Consider the following 15,087-nt stretch of genomic DNA (forward strand, 5'->3'; position numbering starts at 1 on the left):
GGGCGGAGGAGGAGGGGGGGCGGAGGAGGCGGCGGGGCAGGAGCACGGGCGGCGGAGCGGAGGAGGAGGGGCGGAGGAGGAGGGGCGGGGCGGAGGAGGAGGGGGGCGGAGGAGGCGGCGGGGCAGGAGCACGGGCGGCGGGGTGGAGGAGGAGGGGGGCGGAGGAGGCGGCGGGGCAGGAGCACGGGCGGAAGAGGAGGGGGGGCGGTGGAGGCGGCCGTTGGAAGAAAGTAAAGAAAAATAAGATTGTGGGGGTATAGAGGATGCAAATAGAGGATATCGTTGGAGCTAGGTTTGGTATAGGGAATGAAGTTGATATGGAGGATGGAAATAGAGGATGGAATTTGGAGGATACCGCTGAAGATAGCCTCACTCTCTGTGTTTTTTTTTTCTGGTGCGAGGCGACAGGTGGAGGGGTTGAAGCCCATGCGGGTTGAAACTCGAAACCCGTTTGGCGCAACAACCTCGTAGTAGGTGAATCCGCCGAAATTCCATTCTACATTGTTTAATATAAAATTTTAGTTTTATTAACTTTATTAAATAGTAGTGCCCAACAGTTGGGCCTCGTACAGCTCCCCCGGCGGCTCTGCCCAGTTTTCCCGCTGGCCGAGCCTGCCATCACGCGAGTTTTATTCAAAGAGGCCATCATGTTACTGGGCCGGCCGGAGGAAAAAAACGGTGCGGCCTGCTGCCCCGCAAGCTCCTCCAGTCCCCGACCTCACCTCGACACGTCAGCAGCCTGCGGCCCTGCACACCGCGTCACTGCTCGCCGGCGCGCGCGTTCTGTCCCGTCGTGATCATTGGCCGCCGGAAAAAAAAAAGGATGCTGCTGCATCTCGATTTGTCGTCGCTTACGACTGTGTGCTGCCCTGCGCTGTTCCACGAGCGATCCCATCACGGGCTGCCGGCCGGCGGCGCCAGAAGCGGAGACGACGGAGCAACAGAAGAGTGTCGTCCTCGATCGGTGTCGTCTCACGCGGCGGCGCTCGCTAGCGTCTGAGCGTTTCGGATGACCTCGCCCGATGCTTGCTGGCCTTTTTGTCGAGCGAACGATCCAACCGACGACGACGGACGAGCAAGTCGCCAAAGAGCTACGTACGACGTGGTCCTCGGGTTGTTCGTGCTGCACTGAGGGGAAAAAAGAAGAAGATTGAAGCATCTCGCAAAGCTATGCAAAAACTCGCACACAGCGAGACAAGGAGAAAGCTGTGCTACCAGTACGCTCGCTCCCGGTGGTACTGCTAGCTAGCTCGAATAGGAATGGCAATGTACGTGAGAGGAGCACCTGGTGGCAGTAGTGACTCGTGTGCGGTGTGGTATTCGTAGGCTTGTAGCTCGCGGGGAGACAACGCGCAGGCTGGCATGCATGCAAACCGGCCGCCTCTGTTTCGCGTACGGTTGTCGTACTCGTTCCAACGGCACACGGCTGTGGTGGCACTGGCCCACGGTAACGCGTTATCATGTTAGTTATCTCTTCACAATCTAATATAATTTTTATATATTTTTTAGCTAAAAATTATATTAGATAAGAGCTCGATCCTTTTTAGATCCGGCTCTTAGATTATCCAGCCTAAATTTTAAGACCCTTTGCTACCTCTACGTGCATTCTCCGGCCCCCGCAGTCATGCGTATGCATGCGTACATGTGCAAGGTCGTATAAGAATTTTGGCATGATCGTCAACACGGTAGAGTTTTCAGGAGCGTGTGACTGCGAGGTGAGTTGTTACTAAAGGACGCTCACTCCAGCTCAGATCCACCGTCCGGCACTCGCCAACCATCCTATTCCCGCGCTCCGCTTCGGTCCCTGACCCACCGGTTATCAAGCCGCCGCCGACTGCCATCGTCCCGCAACCCGCCAACACCGTCGGCCTTCCCTATCATCACCAACTCCCTTTCTAATCCCGGCGGACATCACATCCCCGATAGCCCCTTTCCTTCAATTTTGGCAGCCAATCACCGCTGCGAGCTCGTAGGAGAAAGAAGAATAGTGCGCACGGACCCACCTATCCCCACTCGCGTGCGCGCGATAAATAGACTCTGCCGAGTTTTCCCCTTCCCTTCGTGCGTCGTAGGGCAGCCCAACCGGCCACGCGCGTTTCGACGGCTTTTGGGGGCGATATGGGCCCAATGCGGCCCATACCACCAGCTGCTGTCACCCAGCTTGGTCGAAGCTAAAAAAAAAAACATCCCACCAAAACGTTATTGGCGTCGCATGTGCTGACGTTAGCAGGTGCAGAACTGCATCCATGAGGCACAAATGCCAAACCATGTTTGAAAATTTAAAATTTATTCTAAAATAAATATAAAATAAATATAGTTCTCATTTTCTAGTATAACTATATTTCTATATCTTTCTTACTTCACCCCTCCTCGTTTTAGATGCACTCTTTATTTTTTTACTTTTCCTTAATTACCGTGCTTAACTCTTAAAACTGCAAATATTTTGAAACCGCTGGAGTATATGCTAGGGATAGATCATTGCCAACCATTCAACTAACGGTGCATTTGTTTCTTAAGAGTCTAAAGTTTAGAGATGTCACATCAAAAAAAATCTTGTCATTTAGAAGTATTAAATAAAGTCTAATTACAAAACTAATTGCAGAACCACAGGGCTAATTCGCGAGATGAATCTAATGAGCTATATTAGTCCATAATTAGCGGATGATTACTGTAGCATTAATGTGGCAAATTATGGATTAATTAGGCTCATTAAATTTATCTCGCAGATTAGCACCCATCTGTGCAAAATAGATTTTATTTAATATTTCTAAATAGTAAGATTCTCTTTAACGTGGCGGATCTAAATTTTAGAGAGAAGAAAACGAACACACGGTAAACGCTGGAGCTCCTGCAAGGCGGTGAGGACTCAGGAGCCCATACGCCTAATCACGAGCAGGGCTGGCAATAGTCTCCTGACACTGTCAATCTGTCACACAGCAGGTCGCAGGCCTAGAGATCACGCACGACGCCTAACCGCTAGCGTACGTACGCGTAGCACGAGCACCACGACTCACCGCTGCATCGCTGCCCGTACGTACGATCACGATCAGTCGGGGCTACGGAAGCCTGCACGCACGCGTGTAGCTAATAGGCACGTGCGATTCACTTTCTGTTCAAGGAGTGGTCGTGGGCCAGCTTGACCCGGCGGCTGGCTGGCCCGTCCCGTCCCGTGTGAGGGTGCTTGGGGGTGTCAATTCCTCGCTCGTGCGAGTGCGAGCTGAGCCATAGCTGAAGAAGGCTCGTGCCGCTCGCTCTCTCCGCCGGCCATCTTCTCGATCTTTGATGGCTTCCGCCGCCAGATCTTCCGCCCGGTGCCGTTTCCGTATGAGAGAACGTCACCTTCCATCTGGTTCCTAACTTATCGGTTGTCAAGGCGTCTCTGCCGCCCCGCAAACCCGCCACTCTTGCCGGTCATCCCTACCAATCCCTCACCCCTCTTCTTAAGTCCGGCGAACACCACAATCCCCGGAAACCCCTTCCCTAGCCAGCGCCAACCACCATCGTGAGCTTAAAGTTGAAGAAGAACTGTGCGCGGATCTACCTGCAACGAGGGAACCTCCCTCCTCCGATAGCTCGCGCGCGTGAGGAATAGATTTCTCGGTCCCGTCCTCCCGTTGTTCTCCCGCAGACCGACGTCCTCGTCCGCACAGGAGTACTGCTGCTAGTCGAGGACCGGCACGAGCCCAAGCTTCGGCTTGGCCCGCTGCTTGTTTCGCCTCCCGCTTCCCCGACGGCGCGGTTTGGTTGTTGCAGTCAGAGACCGCGGGCCCATGGCTCGAACGCGGAGGCCTCGGCTGGTGGACTCGAGCGTGGGCTTCCGTCCGGACGGTTGCGTTCCGCGGAGGCCCCGTGGGGAATCTCGACACGTGCAGGGGCGCAGCCATTGCTACAATACCAGGCGCATCGAGCAGGAACCTATGACCGTAGACTCTGTAGCATCGTGCAGGGGCGCAACTCGGTAGCAAGATCCGAACGCCATTGCCAGAGCAGGACCAGCGCACGGCTCTGGCTCATGCTGCAAAACACGAGGAGGGGATCATTCTAGCCATAGATCACGCGTCGGATCTACGTCTGGACGCCATGATATGTCCATTTTTTTTTCGAACAAATACGCCAAGAAATGTCTGCGGCCACCAAGAAGCCTGCAGCAATGTTCTTTTCAAAAACAAAAACAAAAAGAAGCCTGCAGCAACGTGGAGGAACCCATGCGCCTACAAGCACTTGGAGCGACGCGGAGTCTGATGCCGTTGCAGAGCCATAGGTCACGCAGTCACGAATGCAGAGTCGACCGTGCAGCCTGATCTAACGAGGGCACCGTGCAGGTGCAGCTACTACGGCTGCAACGCCGCGTGCCCGTACGATCGATTCAGGCTGTGTGCCGTAGTAGTAGGACTCCGCAGTTTACGACACGTGAAGGATCCGCTCCTCCAGACGACAAGCGCGTGGTACAAGTACAATGCACCGGCGCATCCTCTGCCACCGCCAGGCGTGCTTGAGAATTCAGACCAGCTCCTCCGTTCATGTACCACACTTGTGCGACACCTGCGTTGGTTTTCCAGGAGAAAGTCGGGAGGAAAGCTCAAAACCATGTGAGTCCATGCATCCAGTGTTGGCTAACTACGTATTGCTTCAATCAATGGCTAGGATCCTGCAACTGGAATTCACCTGTACATTGGATGGTTGCAGGATTCAGATAACCACCGACCAACGGTTTCGTGGCATTCATGCTGATGAAATGAAAACATAGCAGCTGCAAGAGTTTGACATAGAAAAGGCCGTGCGCCGTCAAACCGCATCGACAAATACAAGCATCTCAAGTCTCACAACTAAATCGACAACTGGATTTCGTGATTCGAGAACCACCATGACGCTGCAGCTAGCTCCCATGGCACTAGCCCTTCCTTAACACAACTCAAACTTTATTCCAAGCTAATCCATCGAAGAGGTTAGTCATCGACTTCGACTCGAGCACATCACGACCGATCACGACAGAGTTCTAACGACCAAGTCACGACAGATGAAAGCCCTTACACGGAGAGTCTCCACGAGACCCGACAAACATCGCGATTGCGCTTCACAGCAGACAACACCCTTCCACAAGCTTCAGATTGGCTTATTCATGCAATCAAGCCCGCTCCACCATGTATTCGATGATAGGTTTCTGCAGCCTCCCCACGCCGCCCTCTGTTATGGTGAGCCTCCGTGCTACTTTCATGAAGTCGCTGTCATGCAAAAAGAATGACTTAGATACATCGTGCATGCCCGTTTTATGTAACACAAAGATATCATATACTAGTAGAGACTATAGACTAGACATGGCTAAAATGGTGAATAAAAGCTGAAGATATTAATGGCTGGTTCACCTGAATGGTTCTTCACCGGTATGCTTGACAGCACCAGCAGCGTCGCGGTAACGGAGGTGGCTCATTATTTCTGCTTTCTCGATCCCGAACATGTCAGCTAACTGACCATACAGCTCTTCATAAGATCCAAAGACAGACAAATCGATGGTCCGACCAACATCCTCTGATTCCATAAATACCTTGCAATGCCCGACTTCTAACCCAAGGTCTAAAGCCTCGCGACCTTGGGATGGGAAACCGATACAGATAGATGAACCAGAACCGTCAGATACATTTTCTGTCTTCTGTACATTGCCATCAGATGAACTGTTTCCAGTAACCTCAGGGGAGAATGTTTCCCTTGAACCTCCAGAATTCATCTGCTGCTCGGTAAGGATAGGCTTTCCAAACAGCATTATATGGGGTTTCTTTCTGTCATCAGATTTCTCTGTGCCCTGTGGTGTGCCAATTGTCAACAAGCAAGAGACACTCTCTTTGACTGGTGCACTGGTGATCACAAAACCCTTGGATATGCGCGATTGCGGAGTGATCGCATCAAGTCGGTTAAAACCACCGCCTTGGAACAGACCGAGGTGCAGCTTGTTAAGCTGGTGGTCCGTTAGGGGTAAACCAAATTGACCATGCCTGGCTACCTGTATGCCTGCAGGAGCGTTGTCCGGGAAACAGCAAATGGGGCTGTTGCTTGGACCAAGTGGGTTGCCGTGGAAAATTGGATTCAACAGCTGACTGTCAAACGGAAAGTCAGGATGTTGGGGCACCCGCAACTTCTTTCTAGGTGGAGAAAATGGTCCCAGGTGAATCGGTGGAATGCTTGATACAAGCTCCACTAGCCATGGGTTGACACATTTCACATTCTGCAGCAAGTCTGGTTCATCCCATGTCACCTGCAACAAATTTGCAACTCTGTGAATGAGCAAAAGACACAGTGCAGAAACTGAAAATAAATGCTGGTACTTGCAGAGCTTATATGGACAAAACAAACACCAAACAATAAATAGTTACAACAATTTCACAAGTAAACTCTTTTACAGTTGAAAAGTAAATTCTTTCTACATATGTTATAATTGATGACATCAGAGACAATAGGAATAAGCTGGTGAGCTTCCAATGTCTCACTTAACACTTCTAGCAGACACTTCATTTCGTATTCCTACATTGCATGTAAATCTATTTATCAAGGCAATTCCAAGAAAACAAAACAGACTACGGTAAAAAGAGACAGAGAACAAGCATGTAGCATTTTCAAGTTAAACTAATGCTAGATCAATGTTATTGCTAGTACATCAACATCTCTTTCTCAAGGTACAAATGTACAGTGCTAGGCTGCAATTAAGGATCAACTAGCAATCTTTTAAGGCACTGATCATATAGCCAAATGTAAGGTATGACCATTAACTCGGAAAAAGGACCAATTGATTCAGGAGCCCAGGACTGAGATTCTACTAATGTATAAATGGATGCTTGTTGGAAGTACGTGATTGTATATTAGTTCACTCCCCACATTTTGATTTCAGCTAGACACATGTAAATCAGATCATGATTGCAAGAGAGGATCCATAAACGTATAAAACAAAACCTCCAAAGTCTCCTAATTCCTCTGGAATCCGGATGCTAACAACATGACGCTTATCAGCTTTTAAAGTGTGCGGAGACAGACACAGAAAGCTTAGTAGCTAAAAGATGCTGCAAACTGAATCTGTCATCTATGATGATAGGATACATGAGGAGATGAGAAATAAAGAAGGTAGAAGATAATGGCACCGATCTCAGTTCTCACTTCTCAATGGCCAGAAGAGACTGTTGAAAAATACTAACAATTTGAAGACAATACGTTCCAGATGAGAACCAACTGGATCAAACAGATGGTATAGTTCATCATAGGTAAAGCGGGTTTTACGTTTTTCGAAAGGGTGGCAAAAGCCTTGCCGTATATATTATTAGAAGTAGACGAAGAAATATGACCAAGTTTATAGGGAAAACCAGGCCCAAAAACCATACAATTAATGTGGATGGCAACACACTACACCACAACAGATAGCCCAACTCCTGCAACTCAACACTAGAAAAACACTACAGAGCACCCCTAGCCACTGAAACAAAAAGCTAGAGCAAACCAAAAAAGGCTGAGAAGCAACAAAACCAAAAAGGGGCTACAGACTGCAAACTAATACTAGGGTACTAGAAACAAATTAGAACTAGGGTTTTATGATTAGAACTGTGCCCAACTTGTTCCCATCCTAGTCTAACACAACTGGACAAGTAGCTTTTGCCCGCCTATGTATCTCTCCCATGCCTCAGACTTCCAGTTTCATGATTAAACTTTTGTCCAGTAATCTAAAGGCCTATGTATCACCGATACGCGATACGGTTTCGGCGATACGGCGATACGTGGGTTTGAAAAATGACACAGTGGTAGTATAGAGAGAGTATCGGAGTATCGGATACGCAAGTATCAGATACGGGTACGGCTGGGTTAGTGAAGTATCGGTGATTCATAGCTAAAGGCTTTTGGATGCTTCATGTGGCATGTGGGCTACATACGTGTGAGCACCATACCCTGTGTACTGGTCATATTTCAGATGCACCTAGTGCCAATCAGAGCGCCTCAGGCAAAGATTACCTTTGAGCGAGCTAAGCATATTCCATATTTACACTGTCTTAATAGTTCCACAAGAGCCATTAATTTTCACAGGGCATGAAACATTCATAGATACCAGAACAAAACACTAGTAACCCAATCAAGAAGTAAGTTGAAAAGTAGTACGCATCATTTAATAATGCAGTATGGCATAGATGTACGTGCAATAAAAGTTAAGTGGAACCTGAAGAAGCCTCCACGGTGAATTCGACCATCGGATTGGATCAGCAACCTGAACAGAAGCTATTGTCCCCATAAACCAGCTGATCCTTGACGAATCTTCTGTCTCAAATGCCATCTTGAACCTCATCCCTGGGCACCACTGATTCCTCATCGCGTTCTGCACTGATGCAGCCTTCACAACAAACTCCGGTGTGCTAGACCTCGGGTAGTACACCACCTCAAATGGTTGTCCGCTCGCCGCCAGGCCTGCGGCCTCAACGACATCTGCGATCTTCACCTTCCCCTTGCCTCTCATGTACCCACCAGGCCCCTTCATCATCTTACTCTCCTCATCCTTCAAGAACGCCGAGAAGGCCCCGTACCCCGGGGCGTTCCAGCCGGACATGCACTCCATCCCGCCGCAGGACACCCGCTTGGCACGGCGAATCCCGACGCAGAGCTCGCCATGCTCGGTGCGCAGGAACACGATGGAGTCCCCCGCGACGAGCTTCTTCTGGTTGACGAAGGTGCTCCAGCCCGTGGTGAGCAAATGCCGGCGCGGCGTGCCCCGGTAAATGTGACGGAACTTCCAGACCTCCCCGTGCACGTCCTTGGCGAGCACCGTCTGCACGGGCGGGTCGGCCCGGTAGTCGAGCTTGGGGAAGATGGTCTCGGCGCAGTAGCGCGGCACCGAGAAGCCGCCGCCGTTGTTGGCGTCGGACTGCGTGAGCGTCTTGGCGAAGGAGGACAGCTTCTCCCGGGCGTCCGCGGGGTCGCCGCCGAGCTCGTCGGGGTCCCCGAAGTACGGCTCGCCGGGCGGGACCGGCACGAGGCGGATCTTGGCGAACACCTCGTCGGTCTCCGGATCGGCCAGGAAGCGCACCCCGGCGACGCAGCAGAGCACGAGCGGCGGGAGCCCGCGCGCCCCGGCGGCGGCGGCGAGCTCCGCGGCGCCGCCGCCGTGCGCGTGCTCCGCGTGGCCCTGCGGGAAGTAGTAGACCCGGGAGCGCGCGGGCGGCATCTGCACCATGCCGCCGGCGCACGCGTGCCACAGCTGCGGGTCAAGGCACCTCTCGTCGCCCGCCTCCTTCATGGCCGCCGCCTCCCCCCTCCACGGCCGCCAAATGCGATCACTGTCCGCCAGAGCAACCTGCCACGTCCCCCATTAATCGCACGGAGCGACCCAAGCCAGTACGAAACCACCCCACACAACCCGCGGAAACGAAAAGCAAGCAACTGGAGCGGAGCGGCCGAAAGCAACAGCGCGGGATACCTCGTCCGCCGCCCGCGCGCATGGCTTCCAACTGGCAGGTCGTGGGGAGGCGCCGGGGCCGGCCGCAACCGCTGCTCCTCCGGGAGAGAGACTTTGGCGCCGGGCAAAGCGGGGGAGAAAATCTACATCAGGGCCCGCACCCGCCCCAAGCTTCGGTTGCCGGAGGCCTCCCCAGCAGACGAAGCGAAAATCTTCCCGGCGGCGAGGCGAGGTGGGAGGGAGGCGGCGGTGGCGTGCGCGCGGCGCTGCTACAGCGGCACACAACAGTGGGTTGGAATTATGGCGAGGCGGCCTCGGGCGCCCCTCTCCTTGTTGGTGATGAGTGCCGCCCCGCCCCGCCCCGCCTCGCTGCGGTGCCGCGGCAGTAGCACAGGCGCAGGCGCCCCGCCCAGTGGAGGCGCGGGCCCACCGGATCCGCCGCGCCCGCGCGAACAGCGAACAGCCGCGCGGCACGAGGCGGGGAACACCTACGCCCTCCGCCCCGGAGGAAGGGCATGACACGTGGGGCCGAGAGCACACAGGGGCCCGCCTGCCGGCGAGCGGATTTTCTGCTGTCGGTGGGGTGCGGTGGTAATAATGATGGGTAGTGAGTATACTGACCGAGACTCCGTTCCGTTTTTGCCGGCCGTGCGATCGTGTCTCCGTTTGAACTCATCCCAAGCAGGCTGCTGGTTCACCAGTCCACCTGGTTTATCTCAACCGATCCACAAACTATTCGGTAACTGTTGCTTCTAACTAGCTTTGCAACTGTTTCTTGGGCCAGTGGAAAATCTTACGATTTTTTTTTGAAACGAAATTTCTACGATTTTTTTATATCCAAACAGAAGAACATTAGCATAGTTTATCCTATGATCTGAAACTAGATGTATGAAATCTGATACTTTTAAGACCGCTGCGATGAAGAGCACACAGCACACACCTACACCCGGGGCGTGTGGTATGTGTGGAGAGCTCACGCATTTGCGATCTCCGGAACAAGCAACCCATGACCCGGAACGGACCGGACCGGATCATGTGGCATGTCCGTCGGCCTCCCAACTTCCCCGCCCTGATCTCCAGCGACCACGCCGAGCCGCTTCCAGCGCGGGCGAACGAACGGAAGTGCCGACTTGCCGATAGCAAGGGGATGGGATGGGCCAGGGCGGTCTGGCTCGGATTTGCGACCGCGATCACACGCGATCGATCGCGAACTCGAGATGATTTGGTTTCGAGGCCCAACCGTGCGAGTGTGAGATGGTCGCTAGCTTAGCAAGTTTTTTTTTTCTTTTCCTCCGATGCTCTGTGGACAAGGCAACGAGACGCAGCAGTGGTGGAGCTGGAGGACCAGCAAGCACACGAACTCCACTGTTGCGCGTGCCCCGCTGGTCCCGGCCCGGCCGCTAGCTCCAGATCGACCGGCGCAGCAGCAAAAAGGGCTCGCCTTGGATCAGCACGTGAAGATGTTCCTGCGGCGGCAAAGATTTGTCGTAGAAAACGACGGCGGCCTGCGTAGTGAAACTGCTGGTAGCAGTAGCAGACTAGCAGCCGCGCGCGCCCGGCCGGACAAGAAGATCGGTCGCGTCGTCGCCGCCGTCGGATCCAGCACCCACCGGCGGAGGCGCCGTGCACGGGGGCCGCGCGCCGCGCGCGCACCCAGGGCGCTCGTGCGTGGGTGCGTGCCGACGGCCGTGTCCCCCGGCGGCAGCTACGTGCGTGCCCGGCCCGGTTCGCCACGAAGGCTTTCCGTCCTCCTCACTCCTGAGCGAGCGATCGCCAAACCTGGCTAGGCACGCCCGTCTCCGGGGACGGATCGGGAACCGGAAACGGAAGTGCAGCGACCTCTCGCCGTCGTTGTCGCGTCTTCTTTGGTTCCGTGGGTTCGCAAGCAACCACCGGGCGCCTCTACGTTTTTCTGTCGTCTTGCACGCTGCGATCCTCTCTCTCGTGCACGAGCATACATCGACGGTTAAGTCACCATCCGGCAAAAGAAAAAAAAACACTTTGGTAAAGTATACTAAGAGCTTATGGATAGAACTTTGACTTGGGATTTTCTCTAGCAGTAGCACCAGAGTAAATCGTCTAGGCAGTTTATGCCTACAGTAAAGGGGAAGAATGATTTGGACCAGTCGAAATTGAATGGCTTTCCCGATGTGCCACCGGGCCTCCCTCATTCATCCCCATCCCCATCCCAGCCGTTGGATCCCTCAACCAACGCACCACCGTACAGTATCACCACCCAGAAGGAAAAGGCCTCCCCCGCCCCGCCCTTTGACCCGTGAACAGTGCCCGGGCGGCCCCACACCGGGCGCTGTGACGTCAGCGGCCACCACCGAGGGCCGAGGCCCGTCCAAGCGCACGTGGCCCCCGCGCGCGGCAGCCGGCAGGCAACAGCGACCCCTCATTCACGGGCACGCCGACGTCACCCCCGTGCTGTTGCTATCCGCCGTTGCGCGAGGCGCGGCCGCCCCTCGCTCGCTGCCCGCGCCACGCCGGCCGGGACGGGGACGCGAGTGCCCGGCCCTGTGCCCCCGTCGCGGCGCGCTGGCTGGAGCTAGACATCTAGGCCTGGTGGTGTCCCGGGGCCTGGGCCCGCCGGTCGGACGCGCGTGCTGGTGCGGGGTGGGCGGGGGCTGGACCGGTGTGGGACGGGCCGGGGCGTGTCGGGTCCGTCCGGCCCGGCTGGACCACGCGCGCGCGTACGACGCCGTCGCTGTAGCGCCGTCGGCGAGGACGTACGTTTCCCTGTCGCGCGCGCTACAGCAGCGGCGGCGACGCTACGGCGGCCTGCGCTGTTGGTTGGTCTCATGTCATGTGCGATCGCCGCCTATCAGGTAGCAGGACTGCGCTGCGAGTAAAAACCCAGCGCTGCTCTGAAAAATAAAGTACCATGCGTTTTCATAAGGAAAAAAAAGCAATATTTTAATCTGCGGGATAAAGTGCACTCGTGCTCGTCGGTGTCAGTCTGGCACGTACTCAACGACGTCGCGTTGCACGGTTGCACCCCAACAGCCCCAAAGGTTCAGGTACGTTGCTTGCCAGGACAGCTCCAGCGTTTGTGTACTCCGTCCACTGTTGGCGGCAGGCCTTTCCGTCCGTCCGTCCGGGCCGGAGCCTGTTTGACTGTACGACGCCGAGGACGGGACAGCGGCACGCGTGTACTTGCGGCGCCCCGGGCTGTAACCGGCGAGGCTGTGCCCTCCTCAACCTCTACGCGTACGCGCGCCGTGCCGTCGCCGTCGTGTCGCGGTGGCGCGGCCCGCCGGCGTACGTGTACGGCGTACCCCGTCGCTGTCTCCGCCGCTGCCGCGCGCGCGGCGCGACGTGACAGGCGGATCCCCCGGATGTCTGTTTCGCTCGCCTGCCTGCCTGCCGGCGGTGGGCGGTTTCCAGTTTTGGCCTGCGTCGCTGCGGCCCCGCCGTGCATTGAAAAGAAAGGCGTTGAGGCTGGGAGAGAGAGAGAGAGAGAGAGAGAGAGAGAGAGGGCACAGGACGACATGAACAGGAAGGTCATCCGCTTCGCTGTTTCGGAGGCTGGATTATGAGGCGCGCGTGGCCACATGCTCGTGTTTGCTTGTAGGAGTAATCGCACCCCGGGAATTAACTGGCTGCCTGTATGCAAAACGGGCCGTTCTTACTGACGGTAAAAATCCATCTGTAACGAGTAGTAGAAGGGTGAGGGAGGAGGACAGGGTTTCAAAGATTTGCCTCGGGATCGGCGGATTTGACCGGGACCAGGTCCCGACTCCCGAGCGGGACGAGGTGGCAGGGCCATCCCTTCCTTGGGCGCGGACCAGCTAGCCCGTGACGTCACCCGGGAGCTGACCCGGCCTGCGGCGGAGCATCGCCCTCGGAACTGCCGTCTCGAATTCAGAGGCCTGCCTCTGCCGCACGGCCATCCCGGTCTTCTTCCCCTCGTCTACCAAACACGGAGGTTAATGGTACAGCTCAGGGTCAGTGATCAGACTATCAGAGTAATGATCCACCTGACAGAGTTAAGACACCGCCCCCATAAAAATTACTACAAGTGCCCAAAAAAAACCATGGAGCACGAATCCTTTTGCATCCTGGAGCCTGCTGCTACTCACACTCGACACAGTTCAGTGTTCGTGCGTGCCAAGATGACGGTGCCTCGGCGTTGCGTGTAGCCGATCCACCAGGCAGGGACACCACAGCGCGCAGCCTGGCCTGGAGCGGCGTCGCCGGCGGCCGCCGCCGTTCCCCATCGGTCGCCTCGCACGTGAAGCTAGCTAGCGGGCCGGCAGCGCGCCCGTGCATCGCGCGCCCATCCGCTCGGGTCAACGGCAAAGTAGAGCCATGCATCCTGTCTGCGTCTGGCACCATCGTCGTCCATCCATCCCGCGCGCGCACGCTACCGTCCCTTTCGATTCCGGACACGAACCTTCTCCGCCACCTCGCGTCGACCGGGCCGGGATAGATCACCCAGCGACCCACACGTCGCCTCCATTGATCTGCATGCTCGCTATAAAAGCGCGGGGCCGCCGGCCGGCCGGCCTGCCGGCGGGTTCGCCAACACGCCGAGCTGCCGCGGCGGCGGTTCGGCCGTCACGTCGGCGGCTACAGGCGCCGCGCCGCGGCGTGACATGCATGCCGCACCGTCCCCTAGCTAGGACACACTAGGGCGAGAGTCGTCATACCACCTAGCGAGCCACAGTGCTCCGGATCGCGACGACACGGCGGCGGACACGATCGGTGGCGTACGCCGCCGTGTTATCCCGGATTCCCGCTGCGCCGCTGCGTGTCCTTCCTGAAGACCCAAGGCATCCGTGACAGCTGCTAGACCTTCACTTCTCTGCCTCCCTGATCGCTGCTGATCCTTCAGGTTCAAGGGAGCTGGCCAGCGGGAACAGAAAGGTTGTCACGGACTCGTGATCTCGCCGCAGCTTTGGTTGGAGGTGCCTTTCAGTTCTTGACGAGGGTATCAGGCCGCAGCAGCCCGAGTCACAAATATAATCATGCATGCCGCCCAATACATACTGATGGGTCAGATCAACTCGGTGTCAGATCTGAACATCTGATGATCTGATCGATCGATCCCACTCGGGTCACGACTAATGACACGTGCGGAATCACAGCGCACTTATTACAAATTCGAAAGAATTAGTTAAATGGGCTTGTAAAATCGTTTGCGATAGCTTAGCGGTGCGCGCTCCCGTCGTGGACGCCACCCGCCCGGGCTCGAACCCGGGGTCTCAACGCTGACGGTCTGAATTTCAATTCTGGGACATACAGAACGTTCTTCACAGATAATGCAATAGCTGTTTTTATACGCTGTGCTCTGAAAAATGTGCCAAGAAATCAAACTTGTACGTTTCATGTGTTCCATAGAAAGAACTTCACTTCTTAACACCATACTGTACTGTCTACTCCTGATGCGCTAGCTTTCAAGAGAAATCCCTATTTGAAGCAAGGAAAAAATCGTGATGTTCTGGATCCTTTGAATCGGTCCGCCACTCGATGCGATCGGTGCAAAGGTGAAGGACACGGATCACTAGATCAGCGGCAGCGCGCCCTGGCAACGTGCACTCGTGCAGCCACTTCAAACAGGCGCAGCCGATCCAGGGACACCGCAGGCTAGCGTGCGTCGCCGTTCCCGATCGGTCGGCTGTTCGGCGAGACCAACCCCGCCCTCGCGGCTCGCTTTGCGTCGGCCT

At 55.4% G+C, this 15,087-nt stretch overlaps 1 protein-coding gene across 1 annotated transcript; it reads right to left on the reverse strand.

The window, feature by feature from the left end:
• Positions 1–4,736: 4,736 nt before the first annotated feature.
• LOC112876047 (auxin response factor 22-like) lies at positions 4,737–9,757 on the reverse strand. Its single transcript, XM_025940083.1, has 4 exons — positions 9,437–9,757; positions 8,186–9,313; positions 5,364–6,247; positions 4,737–5,222 (listed from the first exon to the last, which is right to left on the reverse strand). Exons 2-4 carry the CDS (start codon positions 9,254–9,256, stop codon positions 5,126–5,128), a joined length of 2,052 nt encoding a protein of 683 aa, XP_025795868.1. The 5' UTR covers positions 9,257–9,313; positions 9,437–9,757; the 3' UTR covers positions 4,737–5,125.
• Between the last annotated feature and the right edge of the window lie 5,330 nt (positions 9,758–15,087).

Source organism: Panicum hallii, chromosome 9, assembly GCF_002211085.1.
Source record: "Panicum hallii strain FIL2 chromosome 9, PHallii_v3.1, whole genome shotgun sequence".
NCBI classification, from domain to species: Eukaryota; Viridiplantae; Streptophyta; class Magnoliopsida; order Poales; family Poaceae; genus Panicum; species Panicum hallii.

Coding starts and splice junctions, on each gene's coding strand:
- LOC112876047 (XM_025940083.1), bottom strand. CDS start 9,256: ATGAAGGAGGCGGGCGACGAGAGGTGCCTTGACCCGCAGCTGTGGCAC. Junction 6,248..8,185: donor CACCGTGGAGGCTTCTTCAG/GTTCCACTTAAC, acceptor AATTTGTTGCAG/GTGACATGGGATGAACCAGA. Junction 5,223..5,363: donor ACCGGTGAAGAACCATTCAG/GTGAACCAGCCA, acceptor TTTGCATGACAG/CGACTTCATGAAAGTAGCAC.